We start from the raw sequence: 25,354 nt of genomic DNA, 5'->3' as shown, positions 1-25,354 counted from the left end.
GAGATGTTGTATTGTTTTAGACATTTGTGCTGTCTCGCGACAGTTCGCGTCCGCAGTGACGTCATGCGTCGCACGATCACGTCTTTCTTCTCGCGATCATGCACCGCGAGACAACTGAAAACAAGATGGCCGCACCCGCGAGCAACCGCAGGGGTAAGTTAGCGGCCCGCAACTATGCAGAAAATATCGCGAACGGGCGGGAAAAAAACTTCCGCATCTTCGCGATATTTCCGCATGTTTGCGGAGATTTTTAACATTTTCGCGATAATTTGCGAAAGTCGCTTTCGCAAATTCCTCCCACCCCTAGTGCACACATGCACATTTCAGGGGTGCAACAGGGTGTCCTTTTGACACCCTGGCACCCTTGAAAGTGCTCCCGCTATTAGCGATTCGGTAATACCGAATCGCTAATAGTGAATGTCTTCACATTCATTCCTATGGGCCTCCAAGCCCATAGAAATAAATGGGTAGGTATTCCTTATTACCGAATCTCAATTACCGATTCGGTAATAAGGAATATTAAGGATTCGGTATTTTTTACCGAATCTTTACCTACATAGGAAATACCGATTTCTTAATAGCGAATTGGTAAAATCGGTATTTCAGATTTACCTACATCTGGCCCTCAATGTTTTATTAGCCTGTTACTGGTCCCTCTGATATTATGCAATACATTTGCACCAGCCAGTAACGTCACACAGCTCTCACATAGCAAAGGCCAAATCCAAGATTACACCTATGTCGCTCACTTACATTTTCGCCAGTCCCATGATTTCTCTGTCCTATTGCAGCCTAAAAGGTATCATTTCCCAACTCCAAGAACTCTAGACTTGGATTTGTACAGAACTTATCACCTAGTTCATATTGGACATGGTTCTGTTGATAACAAATTGAGAAGGATAAAACGGAATATAATATGCAGATGAAATAACAGCATGGAAAACACTGGATAACATTAAGGCCCTCATTATGATGTCGGACCCGTTTCGATGAGGAAACCATAGCTCGGCGGTTCCGCATACTGAATGGATGCGACCGCAGATAGTGTGGTCGCAAACTTCCACTTTACAATGGGAGCTTGTGCGGCAGTCTGAAACTTGGCAGCAGCACAAGCTCCCATTGTAAAATGGAACTTTTTGCACATCTCTGCACCGTGTGGAAGGCACCCCACGGTGCCTGCTACATGGTGCAGGGATGTGAAGGGGGCACCAACTGGAAGACCAGGGGAGAAGGGGACCCTGCTAGGGGCCCCCAAAGTCGCTCTCTGACAGCCTTTCCATGTCGGAAAGGCCGACATGGGAAGGCTGTCGGAAATTGACATCATAAACCCGACAGCAGAAACACAGCTTGTAAGGGATTATGTGAGGCCTCCGGCTGGCCCACGGGCTCCTTGAGCCCGTCGGAACTCAGTCAGTTAAACCGGCCGGTGTACACTCCGACAACCAACATTATTATTCGGCGGTTGGAATGTAAACCTACTATGTCAGTCGGTAAGCCTCCAACGAGCGATTGGGGGCTTACCGACCGACATCGTAATTAGGCCCTAAGTCTCTCAAAGACAAACCCTCGAGTTTGGCAGCACCAGATAGCATGTTAACACTATGGTTGGAAATTGCCTTATCTGTACAAAACGTATAACTAAGGAATATCAAGCATAATGATAGGGCACTGAGGACCCAGATTAACAAATGGTTTATCACAGAATTAAAGAAACTAACAAAAAAAAGCTCTTAAAATTAAAAAGAAATCTAAGGAACAGAATCACTGATAATACACAGTAAGGCTTGTACAAAATCTAAGCTCAAATTATAAAAGAAAACTGTGGGAAGAAAAACTAAATATATTTATAAAGTAAGTGGCTGAATAGCCTCAAAAGTTCAAAACTCAAAGACCAATTCTAGTTCTGGAACTATATCAGCAGACTCGAGGGGAATAAGCACCCACAGAGAGAAAACTAGGTAAGTCCTAACAATTAAGAGACTTTGGGGCATATGTATCAAACTCCCGTTTAGCGAATCCTAATTTGCGATATTTTGCGATTCGCACAAATTCAGATTCGCTAAACGGGATGTAAAAAAATTAATCGCTAATCATTTGCGATTTCTTAAAAATCGCAAATAATTCGCAGACACCCATTTTGCGATTTCTTAATAGCGAAATTCGCTAATTAAGAAATCGCAAAAACGGGAAACTGCAAGCCAGGTGCAGCCTGATAACAACCAGGAAACTGGAGTGATTTCCTGCACCTGCTCACCTGAGCCACACCCAGAGGCTGCTTGGGGAGTGTGAGGAGGCATCCCAGGAGAGTGCAACCAGCAATGGATTCCACCAAACAACAGCAGGGCAAGGAAGCAGAGAAAAGGAAAAGAAAACATAAGTTTTCTGAAAAGGAGCAGGAGGTCCTCATCGAGGAGATGGTCTGCAGCCATGAGCTCCTCTTCGGCAAGAAGGCACTGCGTGTCCCAGAGGCCAGGAAGAGGAAAATCTGGCTAGAAATACAGAGTAAGGTGAATGCAGTGGGAGTCACCACACGTACCATCGAAGAGCTGCGCAAGCGGTGGTACGACATGCGCCAGCGGTCCAAGGAGAGGGCGGCAGCCAGACTGAAGGACGCCAATCAGACTGGAGGAGGACCATCCACTGCAGAGCAGCCAACCCCCCATGAGGAGCTCGTGGAGTCTACTCTCCTGCCTGAGAGCATTGGTGGTGTAGCTGACATAGACAGCTCCGACCCTGCATCCAGCAGTCAAGGTAAGATGCATGCAAAATCAATCTGCACTCCTCCCCATCCCTTGCACACTTCCCCAAATGCGCATAGTAAACTCCCAAAATGTCAATCCAGGCCAGGTCTTACAGCACACCCAGCAATGCATCATGGGACTCGTAGTACTGTGTTTGACTGTGTGTCCATGACACTAACGAAATGAAATGCAACATGTGGGTTGGGGATAAGTGAATGATACAGTGTCAGAGGTTAGCCCAAAAAAAGTTGTAACTTTATTGATTGCCACATGCAGACAATAACACAAACTCATGTAGTCCCCTTTACATCCACAGCACATGGCATGGCACAAGAAGACAGCGCAGAGGGAGAGGAGCCTGCACACCCTGCGGACTCCAGTGATGACACAGAGCAGCAGCCAATCCAGCGCAGGAAGCGCGCACATGTGCCCCCACTGCCTCCATTTGAGGACGAATTACCTGCCACAGGGGATGACACCGACAGGAGAGAGGGGAGTCAGGGTGTGTCACATATGCCCAGTCATGACACACAAACGCCAAGGATAAGACCACAGGAGACATCCAGATCAAGGCCCAGGAGCAGCACTGCGACTGAAGCAGAAGGGTCCGTGTTCTCAGGCCTGGAACAGAGCATGCTGCAGGAACAGCGCCTGCAAAGCAAAGCACTGCGGTCAATTAATCGGCAGCTATGCCGAATACACAAGGACCAGAAGAACATGGGGGAGGGCTTTGTGGCCATGGCAGGGGCAATCTATGAGCTCTGTGCCACTTTGAGGCACACCCAAGCTGCCAATGACAGGGCTGGCCGACGTGCCAATGCACGGCTACACAATTACACAAAGGCCGTGAACCGCCTCTGCACCACCACCAGCACCCTCACACGCAGAAGCGTAACAATGCAGGTCGAGATGGCACACTGCTGCCAGGATATTGCCCGAGGACTTGCGCAGGTAACCACTGCTGTGGAGCAGCTGCAGACAGCCAATGCTGGTGGCAGCGCACTCATGGCCTCTGCCGAGAGTGAGGACACCTCAAGTCGGAGCAGCCTCACTCCCACCTTGCCAGGGGAAAGACGCCGCAGTGCCAGACAGGGTGCAGGCCAAGGGAACACCATGGGGGGCACTCAGCCTGGACGTCACCGAAGGAGGTGAACATCTGCGGGGACACTCACTGCAACACAGAAACCCAAAAATGCTGTTTGCACAATTACTTGTGCCTTACCTGCACTGTGTGCACAACATGTGCTGGGGACAGCTACTATTTCTTTCATGTGAAGTGTGATTAAACACTTCACACATCATCAAGCTTTGTTGTCTCATTTCATCATTACTCACCTAGAAGTAGTTTTGTGTGATCTCTGTCCGTCTCTGGCGTCCAGCAGCTGCCCCAACTCCTGCTGCAGGTCTGGCAGGGGAAGCAGGGCGCTCGTCATCCGATGTGTCTGTATCGGTCACATCAATTGTGGTGCCTTTCCTCATTGCCATGTTATGTAGCATTGCACAGCTTGCCACGATTTTACAGCAGGTCTCAGGGCTGTATTGCAGTGCGCCTCCACTTTTTTGCAGGCACCTGAAGCGGCTCTTCAGGATTCCAAAGGTTCGCTCAATGACGCAGCGTGTAGATCTGTGTGCCCTGTTGTAGCTCCTCTCACTTGCATTTGCAGGATCCAGATATGGGGTCAGGATGAAGTCGCGCACTGCATAGGCACTGTCACCTGCATGGACAAACACAATAGGTAAGTCAATGTCCCCCCCCTCAAGTGATGTAGTGGATGTATTGATGTGTGCCATGTATTTACCTAGCAGGTACCCCTCCCCAAACTCTCCAGCACTCAGACATCTGTGTATTCCACTGTGTCTGAAGATGAAAGAGTCATGTGTACTGCCGGGGTATTTGGGTACGATGTCTGTGATGAGATACTTAGCGTTGCACACAATCTGTATATTGAGGGAATGGTAGCATTTCCGATTCCTGTAGACATATTCAGTTGCTGCTGGGGGTGTGATGGCCACATGGGTCCCGTCAATGCAGCCAATGACGTGGGGGAAACATGCAATCTGGTAGAAGTCCAGTTTTGTTTGCTGTAATGCCTGTTGGGTGGTGGGGAAGTAAATGTGATGTGAGAGCCTCTGCAGAATTGCATCTAGGAAGGCATGGAAGAAATGCGACAGTGCACTCTGTGACACCCCACCAACCTCCGCTATTACCCGTTGAAAACTCCCTGACGCCAGGAGGTGCAGGGAGCTCAGGACCTGCACATGTGTGGGAATTGTTTGTGTCCTGCGTGTAGGGTGCTCCAAGTAGGGTTTCAGCTCCTCAATCAGGCCCATTATGGTATGTGGGTGCAGTCTGTACTTGTCATAGATGTCCTCTTCAGTGTGCTGGAACAGAGTGATGCGCAGCCTGAATATACGTTCCTGTCTCATTCTCCTCTGAGCAAGGGCCCGAATATGCAGCCTCCTGGCTATCACGAACATTGCTGCTATTGTGGGTGGGTCTGTTGCATTGTGGGGTGGTTTATGTACCTTGCACCAGTTTACCACATGCAAGCAATTGGTGTTAATGGCGATTTCTTAAATTGCAAATTTCGTGAAATCGCAATTTGCGATTTTTTCATACATGCGCTTGTGATGTCTTAGTTTGCGATTTCTTGTTTGCGATTTTTGCTAAGCTAAGAAATCGCAAATTAAGTATTCGCAAAGAAAATCGCAGTTTCAATGTTTCGCAGCCTAAGAAATCGCTAATTTAGCGATTTCTTAGTTTTCTGTGTGGAAGTGTGTCATACATATGTAATTGCGAAAAATCAGTCGCAAACGCAGTTTTTAGCGATTCGCAGCGTTTGCGACTAATTTTTCCTTTCATACATATGCCCCTTACATCCTGCAACTTTACTGCGATGAAAGAGCCACTTTGGAAAACATAGTTGTACATACAGCCTGCTCAGCTAAACCGAACGACCACATGAAGGGTCATGATGACCTTTAAAATCATAAGACGAATCATCCTAGTTTTAAACAAAACAAGATCAAGAGGGGGCTCCAGGTTGTTTAAATCCAATATAGAATACTCGGTGTCCTGGCTGACACCTCTGTTCAGGGCTTCATTCCTTAAACGAAAAGCAAAGGCAGCAGGTTAAATCCCTCCAATTACCACCTAATTGTGTTGCTAGATGTTGAGGGCAACACATGTGCAAGGATTGTACTACACGAGCTTGAAATATGGTCATATGATAACATCGTCATTTCCTTTTTCATACAGGCTTCAGACCTAACTGTAGTACAACAGATAACATTGTGACATCATGTTTTGCCCACCGTGCCATCAATCAAAAAACGACCCCACTGTTTGCATGCTTTATTGATTATACAACAGCTTTTGGCGAGGTTGATCGTCAGATTCTGTAGAAAAAGCTGGCGGCATGGAGCATCCCGTCTCGTATACTTCGGTTGTATGATAGAACAACGCAGGGAAATACTTCACATGCCTTTGCATCGCATTTTCTACCCCACATTTTTTTAGAACGCATATGCTTTTACAACGTATGCCTATACCACGCATTGTTTATATATATATTTATATATATAAACAATGTATTTGTGAGGGGAGATCCCCCCATGCCCCCAAAAGTCCCTTAAATGCATGGTAAAGGCATGCGTTGTAAAGGCATGCATTGTAAAGGCATAAACATCGTAAAAACATGCAAGGTAAAAACCTCATTGTAAAGGCTGTTACCCGTTTACTTCAAGCCATTATCTCACTATGCTCAGATACTTGGGTGTGAGTTTGGTAATGAGCTCACTGTTTCAAAAGAAATTTGCTGTGACAGGGATTTGAAGCAAGGTTGCGTACTTGCCCGCCTTCTTTGCACATCAGACATCAGTGCATCCTTAGAAAAAGCCAGATCATTTCCTCCAAAGATACAAAGAACAGCATGCATCCACTGGAAACACATTTCACCCTTAAACACACAATCAAGAATTTGCACCCCGTCCCATCATGGCGTCCTTCGTGGAGGTCACCGCCTCATCTGTCCCCAAATATCACGTGGTCTTTTCTTGATTGGCATGAGATCACTATAGACATCAGACATAGTATTACAAAAGGTCATATTTTCATGCCAGTCCTTAGGGTTGGATTGGGATTAGAAATCGGCCCGGGCACGCTAAAAAACATGTGGCCCACATATGCATGTTTCCTTTCAGCAAAACACTGCTTCGGTGAAGTTTTATATACAGCTGAAAACAAGTGAGGCCACTTCTGCTCAGGCCCCCTGCCCCCGCTCAGTATGCACACATTCATTGGATGGCCCAGCGAGAGAAAGGGAGTGACACCTCTGCCTGTTGATAAAAGGGAGGTAATGGACGCCCATCTGCCTTCAGAAAGGCCACTAAGGGCTCCACTGGGCTGCTGGTGACATCTGGACACACCAGACACAGCCTAAATCGACCCCCCCTGGCTGGCAAAAAAGCAGCCCACAGCTGGAACTTCGATACCGGCCCCTCGGCCATTGGCCGAGTGCCTGCCTTACCAATCCAACCCTGTCAGTCCCTAAGTGTTTGGAGGGGCCCCTTCACCCAGTCTGTAGCTATCCGGTGCTTCATAAGCAACAGCCCAAGAGCCACCAAACACCTGCAGGCATTCGGGATCTCTCTGTCGTAGCCCAAGAGCTCCAGCAGAGGTTTGGCTTCACTTTGCTCCCCCGTCATCTCTCTCCGTGCCCCTTGTGGATGCATTTGTTATTCCTCAAATATTTTGAAAGTTAATTTTCTTGGGACTCTTAGTAAATCAATGCTAAAATTCAACAAATTAAGTTTCTAAGTAGGGTTGGCTGAAAGTGCGTATTGTAGCACTCAACGCTCATCCTTATTCAGGATACAGTCTGATATATTAATATTGAACTATTCATTATCGATCCCACTTATTTATTTTGGGGTATTTGCAAACCGGATCTGGGTTTTACATTCTTTATAAAATTCAGATTGACTGTCTGCATAACTAAGAAACAATAAAATGCATTGTCCTCTCGATATTAACCTGCTTAATTTTTCCAAAGTGAATAATATTCATATATTTATGTAATTTGTCTTTCAGTGAATATACTTAGGACTTCATTCATAAAGGTAAGTTTGCATGTGTCGATCTCCTCATGTGTTGATCTACACCTACACCTGGGTGTAAATGTTCTCATGGATAGAATTCACTGTTTCCATGTGTGATTTACACCTAGATGTAGACTTCCGAGTCTCACCCCCTTCAAATGTGATAATGAAGACTCCTGTGACTGAAGTTATGATTGGAAAATTATTACTAGTAACTTTTGGCCTATTTGTGGAGATCTCTTCCAGAAAAGCAGGCATCTCCGGATGGAAGGTAATAGGAACTTTTAAGAATTTTAATGAAGTTAATTTTAAATTAATACAAAAGATATATTTTGTTTAAAAGTATTTAAAACACATATCCCTTTACACATATCCCTAACTCCTTTTTACCTAGGTCTACCACAAGAGCAAGAGACAACACACCTACACTAAAACGTAACATGTTAATAAGTTTTAAATTAATAAAATTGATAATTTGTATTTAAATAGTTTTTAAATTAAACAAAATCAATTAAAAAGTTAATTCTCCCACACCCATTAGAAAGTCATTTGTGTTTAATATGTTACAATTTTTGATGCAACTTATGGACTATTTTATTTGTGATTTATTTTAAAACCTCATCATTTACAATATATTGTCATGCAATGTTTAAATGACATTTAGAGGTTGTTAATCAAAAAATATATATTTAATACTAAAAATACATTGATCTTAAATAAAACTTTAATTTAAAATGTCATTTAAGGTCATTTGAGTGCCTGATTACAAGTTTGTTGGTCTTCCAAAGGAACCGCCGATGCGGCGGTACAGGAAGACCAACAAGCCCGCGGTCTCTCGCCCGCCGGATCACGAGGGCAGCGCTGTTGTCATGGCTGCGGTATGTTTGGCCCATAAGAGAGCCCTACAAGCTTACTGCTGCCGTGACAGCGCCTTCAGGTCGTCTGTGCATGGTATGGCATGCACCATGTCATGCATGCCACACAGTGCACACACAACCATGCACTTTTGGGGGGAGAATCATGTGACCCCCCCCCCCATGACTCTCCATGGGGAGATACGGCCTGGGGCCATGTTGGGGGTCCCTTTACATGCCTTTCCGCCGAGCATTTTATGGCGGGTTACCGCAATAAAATACTTGGAGGAAAGGTAGGTTGCAATCTGCACGGCAGTGCCGGGATCGGCACCGCCGCTGTAGACCGCTGCCTTCCCCACCGCTGCCCTGTCAGGATCCTGGCAATGACGGCAGTCTTCTGTTGGGCTGCTGGCAGTCCCACTGTCACCATGGTAATATAGCGGTCGGACCTCTGGGGTGGTGGCAATTGAACTGCCACAGCGAGTACGACTGTCCCAGGACTGCTGTACTTGTAATAAGGCCCTAAGTGTCTTTCTTTTATGTGAGTGTATATTTTACATGAGCAAGTCACTACTTAAACCCCTCCTTCAATTTCCTTCAACCCCACTCATTTTGTAGTAATAATTCCTCATTTTCCCACCACATAATTTTTTCTCTTCCACATTTGCTACTAAATTCTAAGCCTGTGTGTGCGATGATCTCTGCCACCGGGCTGGAGATGTCAACATATAAAACATAGGAGAGGCAGAGGTTTCCAGCTGAAGGTGTTTGAATTGCATTCTGGAGTGCGTAAAGTAGTTTACATACTCCAAAACAGCTTTTGTGAATAGGTGCCTGAACTTGTGTTGGGGAAATATGCAATATTAAAATGCACTTAAGCCTACCAGAAACCTCTCTGTGCCTTCCTGACAGGTGTAAAAAAATGAAAACCAGGCATGAAGTTGTGCCTATGACTGAATTGAAAGCTGTTGGTTGAGGCAATATCACTGGCGAGGGCTGGGTTACTTATTATTCTCAATTGTATTTTATTTCACATGAGGATCTTTACTGTTTACTAATATAAATAAACAAATGATGATAATAAGACACATGGAAAGCCAGCTCAAGAAACACAATTATTTAAAATGAGAATTAATAGAGTCTAATGAGAGGAGAGGAGAGGAAGTGATAGAGTGTAATGGGAGAGGGTCTAAGGGGAACAATTCAAGGTGGTGCCTCTAAGCTCAATTAAAAAAAGAAATTCTTCAGACTATTACATTATTTTTTTAAGTGCAGTGTAGAGTAGGGCACAAAGCAAACACAAAGAGATGATGGACGGAGCGCGAAACTTTTCAGACACTCACCTGAGTAGGGCACAAAGTCATTTTAATTAATTATTTTCACTATAATAATTTACCACTAATCCTTTTGGGTTCCGGAGTAGCGTGCTACTCGCCAAAAAAGCGCTTGAACTCCTCGTCAGGGATAGTGAGCGCAATATAAATGCAATTGCAATACAATACAATATCAAGTCTTGAAAAAATGAGGCAGGTGAAATTACGGGTGTCTAACAGAGAAGACTCGTGTTATGAACTACCACACTGCCGCTGCCCGCGTCCCAGAGGGACATCAGCAGGGCAGCCTTCTAGTGGCCGCCCGTCGGAGCCTCCACCCCCCCCCCTGCTCCGCCTCGCTAGCGAGGCCGCGCCCAGGGAGGGGAGCCCCCCAATGAGTTTGTCTTTAGGAGGCGTGCCAATAGGGGGGCGAGGCTAGACCCCCTTCTTAGGCGCCTCACCCCCCCCAGATCCTCCTCTGCTTCCGGCGCCGCTCCTACCTGGCCACGCGTATTGACACCAGCGGTTTGCCGTCCGTACCACGCGGTCGCGATCGAGGCTCCTACGTCGTCGTACGTTTCGTTTGGTTACATCTACAAGCAACGGTGAGTCTTGCTAACCCCCTCCCACCCCGGCCCTGTCCCTGGGCATGACCAGGTTGACGGGGCCCTGTGGCTCGGATGGCCACGGGTGGGGGGGGCGCAAGCCGGGGTCCATTGCCCCTGAGAGACAATGCAGTGGGGTGATATGCCGTTATCGGTGCGCTTTGGAGCGTCGCCACGCCGGACATGCCAACAGCGCCGGCCGCGTGGGGGCTGCGTGCGTCGTTTCCCACCTCCCCTGACCGCTATGAAACAGGCAATTTTATATCGGCCGAGTTGTCCCCTCCCCCCACCCCACCGTCCATGGCACAGGAAAGTGGTAGTGTGTCCCGATCGGCATTCGGTATTTAGTCCGGCCGAGGCAATTTGCGCCCGCGTTTTAAAACCCAGAGAATAGGGCGCAGCGTGCAACGCAGCTGGCAATGCGGTCGGACCGAGCCCCGGTCTCTCCAGAACTGGGCGAATAGGGTGCGGGATAGGCCACAACCTCGCGGGGCTGGTTGCAGAGGCAAATTAATGTATTGTCCACGCGACAAAAATATGCTGCAGATACTGTGCTATGCAACCGCGGGGGGCAATACCTCCGGGTCGAGTTAACGGCAGCGCGGGCACTCACCCCCCCCCCACCGCGACGGGCGCGAGCGGGAATCCTGCGCAATTGAGACGATCTCCCTGTTTTTACAGGAGGCATTCGGGATCGGTCCGCAGTGATAATTGTGAGAATAGTTCTATATTAACAGCATTTCCGCATTCACGGAATCCAGCCTGTGTGAATGGCCGCGTGATCCGTTAGTATGTGTCTGCCAAGCTCTCCCGGCCGATGGTCCGCCCGGGGAGTGGACTGTCGGAGTCTGCACCACAAGCATACATGCATGTATTAACGCTGCCATACTGTCTCCATTAGTTTTTGGCCCCTGGTATAATTCGCGCTCAAGCCGCGGCAGGGCCCGCCCCCCCAATGCCATGTTGTAGGTGCCGGTAGAGTGCTCCGAATCTGCAGGGTTGTATGCGCGCGATGGTTAAAAGGGTGCACGCGAAGCGCACGGTGTCGTCCCTCCAACGTATGGCAGCGGTACTCACCACTAAGCAATGTGCTTGCATGGGCTCTCCTCGTGGCTAGAATGGGGAGCGTACGAAACATTAACACGTACCGACTGCACAAGGCGCACTCGATTTAGCTTCCTTTGCGGTAGTGATTTACAGGACACGATGGAGTTGATTACAAGCCACCCACCCCCCCGTCTCTATGGCAGCACAGACCTCGGAGAGACCCTGCTATAAATGATATTTGAGACAATTTAAAAAAAAAAAAAAAAAAAATTAATTATTATATATATCTGGTTAAATAGACTAATAAATGCCATGGTAAGACAATGTGGCCATCTATATGTGTATCTTGCCAGTAAAGGGTCTGTACCAGCAGCATGCATCAACTACACTGCAGTAATGCTGGCCTGTGGGGGTTACCAATTCCCTTGTGGCGGGCTCCGGAACCAGCCTCTGCCTTGCCTGGACACAGCCATCGTGTGCCCTGGGTCAAGGTCTTTGGCAGACAGCTTCAGATTAGGACGTAGACTATGTTGCAGGGGGGGTCAATTTTGGACACTGACTATGTTGCTGAAAGTGGTAAAAGTTAGTCCCGCAGCTGCTGTCACCGTGCTAACGCCGTTTCTCTCCCTCCCTTACAGATCGACCGGGGGTCAGCCCACGAACGTTAGGCGCAGGGACCGTGGGAAAAGCGCAAAGGGGGACGAGTGTCGGCTGTGACCGCAAAGGTTGAGCATCGCACCATGGAGGATATCGGGACACCGGGTCCACTTTTCTCCCAGGAGACGTCGGTCGATGAGACGCAGTCGAGCGCACCGCAAGACGGGATGTGGGCGGAATTTATGGCAATCGCTCTTGAGAAGGGCCCGGCGTGGGTTCAGGGTTTTATTGAGGCCCGCAGGCAGGACGACTCTGGCGTGGTTGTCGCATCCCCTCCAGCCGAGGGCATCCCCGGCCCTTTGGGGGCGGAGCCCTGGAGGTCTACTCGGGTACGCAAGCCCACAACAAAAGACATGCCTGAGGCCCCGCCTGCAAAGAAACGGCAAGCGGCTGCACCACGTAACACCGTGCCGGCCGTTGTAACACCGGTGGTGCATGACTCTGCCACAGGCATCTCGGACATGGCGCAAATGGGCAAGGCCATGGACCACATGCTTAGCCTTATGACAGTATTTCAGAGCCGCTTGGACGCTTTATCTGCCCCGCCACAGTTGACCCCAGCGGCGGTGCCAGCGGCAGCCCAAGCCCCCGTGCTCCAAGTTTGGGCTGGTCAGAGCTCAGCCGCAGTACCTCGTAATGGTGAGCCTGGGAGAGCAATGGGGTTGTCACTCACAGGGAATGCTAGTCCCACCGCAAGTACTGCAGCGGTTGCACCCATGGTTGGTGCGTTGGTTTCCTCACCCCCCCCCACCTGCGAATGGTCCGGCCACCACCAATGTTTCTCTCGAGCCTATGCCCGCCGCGGCACCAGGTTCTGCTGTAGGGGAGGGCACAGGGCAGGTTCCCAGACCCCTTGTTACTCAGGCACCATTGGCATCCGGCCGCTGCTCCCTGGCATGGTTGGTACCGCAGGCCGCAAAAGAAGGGATATGGAGGCGGGAGTACATAGACATCCTAACACTACTTATGCACGGGTTGGCGGGGGTGGACACCAGAAAGATGGGGCGTAAGGAAGAGGAAAGAGTCAGGTATCAGCGATGGCCTTACAAGACAGTTGAGAACTGGACGTCAGCGTTTAACATATTGGCGGCAGTGGTGGTCCAGAAATTTCCTGAACAGAGTGAGGCCCTCATGCAATATGCCAGCACGATCCAAGAAGAGGCGAGGCTCTCTGGGGGGTTGGGCTGGTTCTAATATGACCAAGACTTCCGAAAAAGAATGGCCATATGCCCGGACCTGGCGTGGGATCAGAAGGAGATTCAACTTTGGGTACAACACATGTGCCGGCCCACCCAGGATAGGAAGGATCAGGCATATAAAGGGCAAGGGGAGTCAGACGACAGGAGAAAGGACCAGTTTCCCAGGCGCCCCTTCAAGCAGTCTTTTCGTGGGGGCAGGGGTCGAGGGCCGAGGCAGGGCTCCAAGCGCTACAATTCAGGCACTTGCCGGCTTTATAACGGGGGCAACTGCACTTGGGGAAGGTCATGCAAATTCGCACACAGCTGCAGCAAGTGCGGTGCACAACACCCTGCGAACACCTGCACCTCCATTCAGGGCGCGCCCCAGACTACCACACCCAACAGGACAGACACGCAACGCCAATGAAACCACTAGGGACGGACCACCCCCCATGCAAGGGCCCCCCCCACCACCTCCACCCCCTGCGCTCCTGGGCCCCCTGCGCAGCGCCCCAGGCCCGCTAAGGGCCCCTCCCCCATCATCATGGATAATTTCATCCCACTCATTAGGCGCTATCCGTTGGTGCAGGACAGGGCCCTACTAGCGGGTGGGTTCCTCGATGGTTTTAGGATTCCATACAAGGGACCACTGGAGTCCAGGGACGCACTGAACCTGAAGTCAGCCAGGGACATGCCCGGGGTGGTGGCGCAAAAAATACAAAAGGAGTTGTCAGCAGGGAGGGTGGCGGGGCCGTTCAGCAGCCCTCCCCTGGATCATTTCTTGGTTTCACCGCTGGGGGTGGTACCGAAGAAACAGCAGGGCGCCTATCGCTTGATCCACCACCTATCGTACCCCGAGGGGAACTCAGTGAACCACTGGCTGGATGAGGGGATATGTTCTGTGTCATACTGCTCCCTGGACATGGCCATTGACATGATCCGAAGAGTGGGGAAAGGTGCGTGGTTGGCTAAGGCGGACATTGAGTCTGCATTCCGCCTGCTGCCGGTTCATCCAGATAGCCAGCACCTGCTAGGTTTCAAGTGGGCGGGGCAGTTCTTCTATGATTGCTGCATGCCAATGGGTTGCGCAGTCTCCTGTGCCTACTTCGAAGCCTTCAGCTAGTTCCTTCAGTGGGCCCTGGGGGACCTTCATGGGATCACGCAGGTGACCCACTACTTAGATGATTTTTTGTTTGTTGGCCCGGCTGGGACAGACGGGTGTGCGGCAGGGCTGAGACGCTTTGAGGAGCTGGCAGAGTTACTGGGAGTTCCCCTTGCCCCAGGTAAGACCGAGGGGCCGGCGCAGGTCCTGACCTTTTTGGGTGTGGAGCTAGACACGGTGAAAGGTGAATCGAGGCTTCCCGCTGAGAAGGTTCAGGGCTTGTTGCAGGACATCCAGGCGCTGTTGGGCAAGGATAAAGCGACCCTAGGGGCTGTCCAGAGCTTGGTGGGCAAGTTAAATTTTGCAGCTAGGGTGATACCAGCGGGCAGGGTATTCTCGAGGAGGCTAGCTGGGGCCACGGCAAATGTACTACAGAAGCACCATTTTGTAAGGTTGACTGCAGGCTTGAAAGCGGATCTAGCGATGTGGGCAGAATTCCTCATTGGTTTCAATGGTACGGTGATTTGGAGGGCCCCATGGATAGCCAGCCAGGAGCTTTGCCTGTTCTCAGATGCGTCTGGTAGGGAAGGTTTTGGCGTGATCCTGGGCGAAGAGTGGTGCGCAATGAGGTGGCCAAATGCATGGCATAAAAAGAAGGTAACAAACAACATTGCAGTGTTGAACTCTTCCCCATCCTTGTAGCGCTGCACCTATGGCGGGCCACCCTAAGCAACATGAAGGTAGTTTTCTGGTCAGACAACATGGCGGTGGTGCACGCCATCAACGGTCTTACTGCCTCGTGCCCGCTAGTTTTAAGTCTGCTGAGGGAGTTAGTGAAGGAAGGGCTGCGCAGCAACATTGAGTTTAGGGCGCGGCACATCGCGGGTGTCAAGAATGTGGCAGCTGACGCTCTTTCTCGCTTTCAGTGGCTCCGGTTTCGAGAGGCATGGCCGCGGGCAAGGGCGGAGATGACACCATTCCCAGACCCCCTTTGGTGCCTGCTTCGGGGGGGGGAACGACTGAGGAGGATGGGGGAGAGGTCCCTGGCGCCAGCGACACAGAAGAAGTACGGCTCCCAGTTAGCGACATTCAGAGCAGTGGTGGAGGCGCAGGGTGGTCTAGCCTTGGGGAGCGAGGATCAGGTGGAGACCTTCGTGGTGTGGGCCAAGGAGAACGGCAAAAGCCACTCATGGACATGTGGTCACCTGGCAGCCGTGCGCCACGATGCCAAGCTAGATGGGGGTGTCGACCCAACGGGGTCTTTTAAGATCAGGGCGGCCCTGAAGGGCTGGGCCAGGGAGGAGATTAGACAGCCGGACACCAGGGCGCCCATTGAATTCATTGACCTGCAGCACATCCTAGACGCAGTACCCCTGGTTACCTTCTCCCCGTTCGAAGCAAGGCTCTTTGCAACGGCATTCTGCCTGGCCTTTTTTGGGGCCTTTAGGGTTAGCGAATTGGTGGTGAAATCCAAGGTTGCCCTGTCTGGCACAGCGCTGGGTATCGCAGACGTGGGTCTCAATGTATCACTGGAGCTACGCATTCGCAAATCCAAGACAGACCAGGCGGGGAGGGGAAAGACAGTTGTCCTACAAGCCCTGGGGGACAACAGGTATTGCCCGGTCCACACTGTCAGAGAATACCTGGCCTTACGCCCAGCGGCCCCGGGGCCCTTCCTGATTCATGCAGATGGGGCCCCCCTCACCAGGTTTCAGTTTGATCGCATTCTGGGGGCTGCCCTTGACAAGGGGGGCTTATCTGGGAGTGGGCGCAGATTCTCCTCCCACTCTTTCCGAATTGGCGCCGCCACCTCTGCTGCCAAAGCCGTCCTGGGCCCAGAGGGCATGAAGGGTGTGGGGCGCTGGGAGTCCGACTGTTTTAAGAGATATGTTCGACCTTGATGCCGCATGTACAGTTCTGAGTTTTCCGTACTGAGTGTTCCGTAGCGGATGAACATATCCGAGCGTCCTTAAAAAGTGTTCTACAGCGGGTATACCCCGAGAAATTGTGTGTGCAAATAAAGATACAACTGCCTAAAAGCTGCTTCATCGTTTCATTGGCAGGTCACCAGGTATGGTTGATGGGACACTCCTACATCACGAGGTTGGAACGCTGGGCAGCGCACAGGAATTGGCCGCAGAGTTTTGTTAACACGCAGTTCGTGTGGTTGGGCTCCCCGGGGATGAAATGGAGTGAAGCACGGGGCTCAATTGAACAGCGTTTGGTGGCTGGGGGGGTACAGCCGTCGGTCATCATCTTGCACCTTGGGGGAAATGACCTTGTTTCCAGGGGAAGGAGGGCCCTGCTTCTGTCCATGCAAGCGGACCTGCCAGCCATCTGCCAGGCTCTGGGTTCATGTGAACTGTGGTGGTCGGAGATCGTCCCCTGCAAGACTTGGAGGGGGGCCAGGTCTCCGGCAGCAGTAGATCGGTCACGCAGAAGGGTCAATAGGTCCATGCAAAAATTCATGGAGCGCAGGGGCATGGGCTTCATCAGACATGCATTAATCCAAGAGAAGGTGGAGGGGTTCTACGAGCCGGATGTGGTACACCTGTCCAGGGTAGGGATGGACATGTTCTTGCTGGACGTGCAAGAGGCGCTAGCAAGGGCAGAGCATCAGTAGCAGCTATGGAGGGCAGGGGGGCTCTGGCAGCGACGGAAGCCTCCCCAGAGCTGTGGCGGAGTTACAGGGCGATCTGGAGGCAGAAGGGTACAGTAAGGGTACCTCTGCGACAGGCGGTACAGTAAGGGTACCCCTGTCCGGCACAGTAAGGGTGCCCGAGCCAAGGTCCGGGAGCCGAAGGAGGTTCTGGGAAGACCGCGACGGCGCCCCGTTAGTCCTTCGGGCGGTTGGGGGGCCTGACCAACTGGGGGTGTGCCACAACATGCTCCGCCCCTGTCAAAAGGAGCGGGAATAGTAGACAGATCACGTGACCCAGTGGATGATCTGAAAATATGTGCCGCACTGCCGGGCATCGACCCACTGTGCGTGCTGGCTCGCCAGGCGGGCGGAGCAGCGAGGGGCTGCTTGCCCTGGATCGCCCATAAGATAACCCACTTATCGTCATACTTATGTTGTATGAAACAAACCTGCAGCAGTTCTTCACCCACAATGAAAGTGTCAGTGTAATCCTTGGGTGACGTCTGTGCATGCGTGTTGAGTGGAGCGGATGACGGTGTGGTCACTATGCCGCTGCCCGCGTCCCACGCAGAGGGACATCAGCAGGGCAGCCTTCTAGTGGCCGCCCGTCGGAGCCTCTCCCCCCCCCTGCTCCGCCTCACTAGCGAGGGTGCGCCCAGGGAGGGGAGCCCCCCAATGAGTTTGTCTTTAGGAGGCGTGCCAATAGGGGGGGCGAGGTTAGACCCCCTTCTTAGGCGCCTCACCCCCCCCAGATCCTCCTCTGCTTCCGGCGCCGCTCCTACCTGGCCACGCGTATTCCCACCCTTTCCGCTTACCCTGCGCGGCGGAGGCAGCGCGTTATTGGAATGTTTTAATGTTTTTTCTTGCGTTGCAGGTGGAGTTACAGGGCGATCTGGAGGCAGAAGGGTACAGTAAGGGTACCTCTGCGACAGGCGGTACAGTAAGGTTACCCCTGTCCGGCACAGTAAGGGTGCCCGAGCCAAGGTCCGGGAGCCGAAGGAGGTTCTGGGAAGACCGCGACGGCGCCCCGTTAGTCCTTCGGGCGGTTGGGGGGCCTGACCAACCGGGGGTGTGCCACAACACGCTCCGCCCCTGTCAAAAGGGGCGGGAGTAGTAGACAGATCACGTGACCCAGTGGATGATCTGAAAATATGTGCCGCACTGCCGGGCATCGACCCACCGTGCGTGCTGGCTCGCCAGGCGGGCAGAGCAGCGAGGGGCTGCTTGCCCTGGATCGCCCGTAAGATAACCCACTTATCGTCATACTTATGTTGTATGAAATAAACCTGCAGCAGTTCTTCACCCACAATGAAAGTGTCAGTGTAATCCTTGGGTGACGTCTGTGCATGCGTGTTGAGTGGAGCGGATGACGGTGTGGTCACTATGCTCTGTATGTATTATTTCGAACAACTTCCATCTCGACCATTGAATTATAACACATTGAGGTAACAGATGTGGCCACTTTTCACAAAATACTGGCTCGGATTTGGGGGGCTGCAACATTTTTTTTACCTTTGGTGGCTTGCTTGTCAGCCTCCTCATCTCTGCTTCCTGTGTTGTGCTGCACCTTGGCACACACTGATGGTTCAGGAGGTTTGGCCTGCACTCTGTGGTAACAAGTCTGACTTCCGGTTGAATCACCGGAAGTGGAACGCGCTGGAGCTCCTTATTGAGGTTCGTCCTATATGGAGAAATCTCACGGGAAGCAGTGAATTCTCCGGGCCTACATTGACTGTTCAACATAATGCCACTTTAGGCTTAAGAGTGGTTGGCAGGTCTTTGCTGAGTCAATAACTAACGCTGTAAGCCACACAACTGCCATTCCTGGGGCGTGAATCATGCCAGACCTTCCTGCTTGCCCGCTGTCCTGGTGGGTGGTGTTGCCCATGGCCGGCTTTAGTCCGGTGCAACCGGTGCTGCCGCACTGGGCGCTGACCTGGAGGGGGGGCTTTCCGATTTAACAACACCTGCTACTTATGCACCCAGCATTCAGACAGGAATAAAAATGTCATGATAACTCTTGTGATTAATGTTTCGGCTAGAGCATAGGTACTCGCAAACATTTCCCCAGTGGCCATAAAGTACTGTATGTGGCTTCCCGAGGGCTGCACTGATGATATCAGGGCGATGGTCGTGGTGTTGAAAGATGGGCGTAGGGGGACGCAAAGGAGATGCATGATAAAGATAAGTTGTCTAGGAAATATTTTCTGCTTCTTTACCTTTAGTTTAGTTAACATGCAAATAAAGTATGCCCGTTTCACAGCTTTCTGAATGTTCCTGCGCTGTCACGTGAACAACAGCCCACTGCTGCTGTTCACCAGGGAGCCACAATTAAAGGTCAGGAGGGCCACATGCGGCCCTCGGGCCGTACTTTGAGTATCCCTGTGCTAAAGAGAGAGACTGAGTTTTGTCTTGGGGCAGTTGTGACTCACTATAAAGTAGTGCAGAGGGTTCATATCCTTGCTGCAAAGACCAGATCTGTATTTTATGTGGATAGCTGAGTGGATTAGTAAAGCCAGCCCTTACCAGCACTTTCAAACAAATGAAATGTATTTGAGAGAGGGGCTATGGAGAGATGAGGGGCACTTTTTGCGGGTGTTAGTGAGGGAATCCAAGGAGGAGGTCATATTGGGGAGGGCGCCCAAAAAAATTGTTGTACCGGGTGCCACCAGCGCTAAAGCCAGCCCCGCGGTGCTGTCACTGTGATAATGGTGAGTTTCTGTCCTGTGGCTCTTTCCCGACATTATTGTCCGGGAATATGTTAGGCGGCACCTCGTGTTACTGGGCTTTGAAGAAACCTCACTCCCATGGATCTGTGTTCAAGCATCAGAGCTGTTGGCTCAGATTTTCTATGGCTTACACTATGTAATTATCTTGGATCTACTCACCCTCCAAGCGTGCCAGTTTATTTCTGCTTCAGAGTCTCTCTTCAGTGTTCATTGGAACCCGGGTCAGCTGCAACTGTTCTCGCCGATTCTTGGACTGCGGCCTCTGCACACACTCTTATCACTCATCAAGAGCACTGCAGAGGATGAGCCAGATTGTGAATTCTGTAACTGCTTTAATGTGGCCATGACCACCACTGAGCTCTGTCAGACTGCCATGTTTATAGTTTGTTCAGTCTGAGGGTTATTTCTGGCCCATGCTACAGTGCCTCGAGTTATTTTTGTTCTCCAGCCATTGAAAACTTACTTCCACTTTTCTTGAAACACTCACTGCCTCTTTTTGTTATCAAAAGAATTACACTGTCCCTCCTTTCATCTGCACCTAACTTTCTGAGGGTTATTTTACTTTACATATACATCTGTCCATCAAACCTAATCTTTATTTACACAGATGAAGACAGGTGTAGGTAAAAAATAGGATTAAAATGTGCATTTTGATTCTGCACACAGACCCAGGAGCTGTTAGTGGGTTGGCCGGGTCAATTTTTGCAATACGCTGGGATAGCGCACACTGTAAGAGGCATTTCGAATACATTCCCAGAAGCCTCACCAGAGCATAATATTATGCTTCACCTCTTGGGACTGGAGGACTGTAGGATACTCATAACACAACTATACGCTGCTGTGAGTCAGAGGGTGGGAATATGGAAATGGCCTATGCTATATGGGTGAGGGCTGCCTGGAGCCACTGATGGGCGGGGCCTTGAGGAAGGCCTATGAACAGGCAGGGGCGTAGCTTGTTCGGTAAGATTGGGGGGGGTGTCAGCTAGAGATTTCCCAACAATCATCCTGGTATATCTTGTTAGAGTACATTACAAGAAGCAGGACACGAGGGGAGCATGGGCGTCAATTCACCAAAATGGCAGGGGTAGCGGAAGTGACAATGCACGCCCTTTGACCTTTACTTTGACTCACACACACATGCTTACACAGCCTAACACATCCACACACACTCACGCACATAAACAAACTCTCACTGCAAGCATGCATACAACATACATTTATCAGCATTTTTTACTTACCTTAGCTTCCTGATAGGGTCAAATTCCAGCTAATGTCCTGTATTTTTTATTACACTAATAGTGAATAATATTATTCACTATTTGCATAATAAACAAAATTAACAGAAACCAAGCAAGTGGAGCTCCTACCAGTGTTCTTCTGTGTTCCAGGCACGGAATTTGCCACCTCTGAAGCCAGGGGTCGCAAAAGCAGTGCCAGGGGTAGCAAGGGGCAAAGCAGGGATTGCACCTGCAACCCTTGGCGACCCCTAAACGGCGTTAATGGAGGAGGGGCTTAAGAAGCAGTGGAAAGAGAGGAGAGCGGAATGTTAGGGGTGCTTAAAACACAATAATGTTTAAACTAACCATGTTTTAAGGCAGAGATGTGAGAGAGAAAATGGTGTGTGTGTTTTCTGTCAGTGTTGGCATGTAAAAAATCCAGGGTGAAATCCAACAGACACCTCACCATACCCAACTGAAAGTACCTGTACCCAGCTATTTGCTACAGAATACAATTATTTGGGGGGCAGGGTATGTAACCCCAAACACCCTGAAGCTATTCCCCTGTGAACAGTTAAAGGGCATATATCCTCATACCCGCTTCACATTGATATGATTTCATTTCCTACACAGGACGTAACTCACCCCTCAGCGGTTGACATGAATATACCCAAATATGTCATAAGCATGTGGGAGATGTGCTCAAATGGGGGCAGATTCTCTACACAAGACATGGCCCTGCCCAGATATTTTGGAGAGAGGTCATTGTTCGTTTGTTTGACACTGGAGCACGGTTGCCCACTTCAGTAAAAAAGTGCCTCTTGGGAAAATTCCCTAAACTCTCCTGCTTTCTCACACAACCCGTCATCACAATGACACAATTTGAGTTAGCATGACCACAAACTGTAAACCCAGTCCCCCATACCTGCTAGGAGAAATATTACATTGAAAATGTCAATACCACAGTAACATATCTTCAATGTCTCGGAACTGAATATCTGTGCCTCATATAGTACTGTATGGATCCTACAAACCCCACATGACACTACAATTAATAGTATTACTATCAACTACTATGACATTTAATTACATATATTACTTCCAGATAGGCTGTTAGGTGAGGCTGCCATAGCCTAAAGTGCACATGTAGCAGTGTCCAGAGGCAGGGCCGGACTGGCCGTACTGGGCATCGGACGTTTCCTGGGAGGCTTGAAGGATGGGGGCATGTTTTGAGATGGTGGGGGTGGGTGGTTTTTTTTTTACCCGTGGGCGGTTTTTCTGCAATATTGGCCCCCAGTAACAAAAGCAGCATTCCCGGTTTTATAGGCTTGAATGGTATGTAAAGAACGTTCCATGGAAGACTTCGAGTTTGAGGAAAGTACCTGTTAAGTCTAATGTTTGATATTTTTAATAAGTTTGAAATCAACAAAGGGAAAGAAGGTGATATGGAATCAAAGACACATGACAAATTACATCATATAGGTTAATCACAACTGATCTGAAATGTCATACAATGGGGTCTCCAACCGATAGCTTGAGAGCTATTGTAGATCTCCTGGCACCTCTGGGTAGCTCACCTGTGTGCAGCCCAGCGTGTTAAATTAGAAAGCTTTTGCTTGGTTGAATTAATATACATATAGCAAAATTTTAATTTTTCAACTCTAATCATATTAGTAGCTCTCAATGCCCTTCATTGAACATAAGTAGCTCTCAGTACAGAAAAGGTTGGAGACCACTGAATGAATGTTCTTATGTCCTGTATCAGTTTCACTGACTTTGTAAATGGCGATTGTAATAAAAGACGTTAAGTGGATCATTGCATGGTGAAAATCAAACGACACCGCTTGGGCACTTTGAACCTGGAGACAGCTTGTTGTACTCCGGCCTTTTTTTGCACACTTGTGGTAGCAATCGCGTTCAATAGATCATATCTTCTTGATTTTTCCTAGTGGGCAATCATTGACCCAGAAGCGTTACATTTCACCCTTTTGCGAGCTATAATTACTAGTTTCTTCTTGTCACTATAACAAGACAAATGAATTCTGAATATCCACGAATAAATAACAAATGTTGATATTACCTCCTCTATTTATTTGCTTTCTTGTTTATCCATTTTTTAGCTTTTGAGTAAATACAAGAGACAATAAATACATATGGCATATGGTCTTTTGCCCATTGGACAACTTGTTGTAAAATTATCACCAAATGTTTTAATGCCCCCAAAGGTAATATTTTATGTGTAACATTGTGTACCGTCTTGTGCATAAACTTACTGTACAAGAGACCACAAATGTACAATTGGTCTTACTTAGAGGCAGCCCGAATAATAGGAAAAATACTTCTCATTTGCCTCAGCAAAAAGCAGTAAAATAATAGTAAGAAATTATATTCATGTTTCTTAGATCAGCGAAAAAAAGAACGAGAAAAGCACATAACACTGCACTCTTGTTTATTTTCCCCATTTCTGAGTTTTTAGAATATAGGAAATTTGAAATATGGTGGGGTGTTTGTCGATCTTCTGCGTCTTTCTCTTCACTTGGATTTATGAATGTTGATATCAAGATCTCCCTGTACCATATATGGCTTTTAGCATTCAGTGTTTTTATTAAAATGTAGTGTTGTTATTCAATGATAATACATGCTAGTGCAAGTCATTCTTTCTTCCTTGTTGGTGTTTGTGCACACTCTTTACCTCTCTTTAAATTCAGGTAGATTCAGAGTAATTTCAAATTTTCCTAAAATCTGCAGAAAATTAGTAAAATATTTAATCTGTGGGGCACTAAGACATCTGAGGGGTAGTTGAGAAATCTGAGTTTTCTGCAGAACAATCTGTGGTGTAGATTTGTATTAACTCATGGTTATGTTTCTTGTATCATCCTGACCATATTAGGGTCCAGGTCTTGCTCCTAGTGTAATGTTTGTCATAGGGCCTAGTACTGGAAAATGTCAGAAGAACATGAAAACGCCCCATAATGTCCTATAACTGCTAAGATGTGCTAGGACTGCTTGTTCAAGAACAGGTAAAATCCACTGGAGTGATTGTTTTTGGGTGATCACCTTGACCCACACATCTAGTGCCTTAACTGTGTCATTATTCATTTCAGTGATCTTCATGCTTATGCCACTTGGGTTTTACTTGCACTGGAGGAGAGAATCATTCAGATAAAAAAAAAATTCTCAGCTTTGCAAATCCTTAAAAGAATTACAGAAAGGAAGCAGTGGTGACGGGATTGATTGTGTTGCCTGGTTATATTTACTGGTGATGTTCCAGTTTCCCCGCGGGTGATCTTTGTTTTTCATTTTAATTTGAACTTTTAAAGTGTTTGATTTTCTGAGAAAAGAAGCTCATGATTTTACTAGAATTCAGGTTCCTGCAAGATTTGCACCACTAGTTCAGGGAAGGGAATGTGACATAGTCTTGATACCGCCACAGAGTTAACTTAACTCATAAGAAAACAAGTGAGAGAGGGAAGGTGTCTAGGAAAACAGAAGCTGGACCACTTAAATTAAGAATTGTCAGACTGCCAGAGAACTCGTCACACTGGCAAAACAAGATGAACAATCTTGCACCTTCTACAACAAAACAACCATCTTATTGAATTCAGTGAATGAATTGGTAATCTCCCAAAATACAGTAATAACACAAGAAGACTATGGCAGTTTATGAAAACAAAAACACCAACAATCACCTCTAGAACATTTTTTTAAACTCTCCATGTGACACACTAATAATACAGACCTCTTGAATGCAGAACCATCTGGAGCAATTAGATGCATGTTTCCCAGATGAATCTAATTTGATTTGTTTTCTTATATGTTTTTGCCAACACAAATGTTCATATTATTTTGCAACTTTTATTTTTGTCTTCTTTTCTATATGTATACTAAGCGAGGGACTTGATGCTTTGCTTGGGCCGATGGTTAATATCATGATGAAAAAAGGCGTGGAGTGCACTTCAACTTTAAATAATTTAAAAAACGGATATTCCAAATTAAATCATTGAACTGTATGTTCTCGAATACCTGCATCAAGAACAGATGCAGAAAAAGAGCATTTTCTAATTTACCTTTACAAGTGGGAATAAATATGAATAAAAAAATAAAAAATATAAATGTGGCCAAGCACAAACATACAAAAATAAACACACCAAGAACATCGCCATATCTGCA

At 48.6% G+C, this 25,354-nt stretch overlaps 1 protein-coding gene across 1 annotated transcript; it reads left to right on the top strand.

Moving 5' to 3' along the window:
- Positions 1 to 2,387: 2,387 nt before the first annotated feature.
- Positions 2,388 to 3,909, top strand: LOC146821213 (uncharacterized). The gene is made up of 2 exons (XM_085609333.1): positions 2,388 to 2,751; positions 3,058 to 3,909. Exons 1-2 carry the CDS (start codon positions 2,415 to 2,417, stop codon positions 3,891 to 3,893), a joined length of 1,173 nt encoding a protein of 390 aa, XP_085465459.1. The 5' UTR covers positions 2,388 to 2,414; the 3' UTR covers positions 3,894 to 3,909.
- The last annotated feature ends 21,445 nt before the right edge of the window (positions 3,910 to 25,354 follow it).

Source organism: Triturus cristatus, chromosome 6 (genome assembly GCF_964204655.1).
Source record: "Triturus cristatus chromosome 6, aTriCri1.1, whole genome shotgun sequence".
In the NCBI taxonomy this organism is placed as follows: domain Eukaryota; kingdom Metazoa; phylum Chordata; class Amphibia; order Caudata; family Salamandridae; genus Triturus; species Triturus cristatus.
Note: the sequence above shows the minus strand (reverse complement) of the source record. Positions and strands in the feature narration are given on the sequence as shown.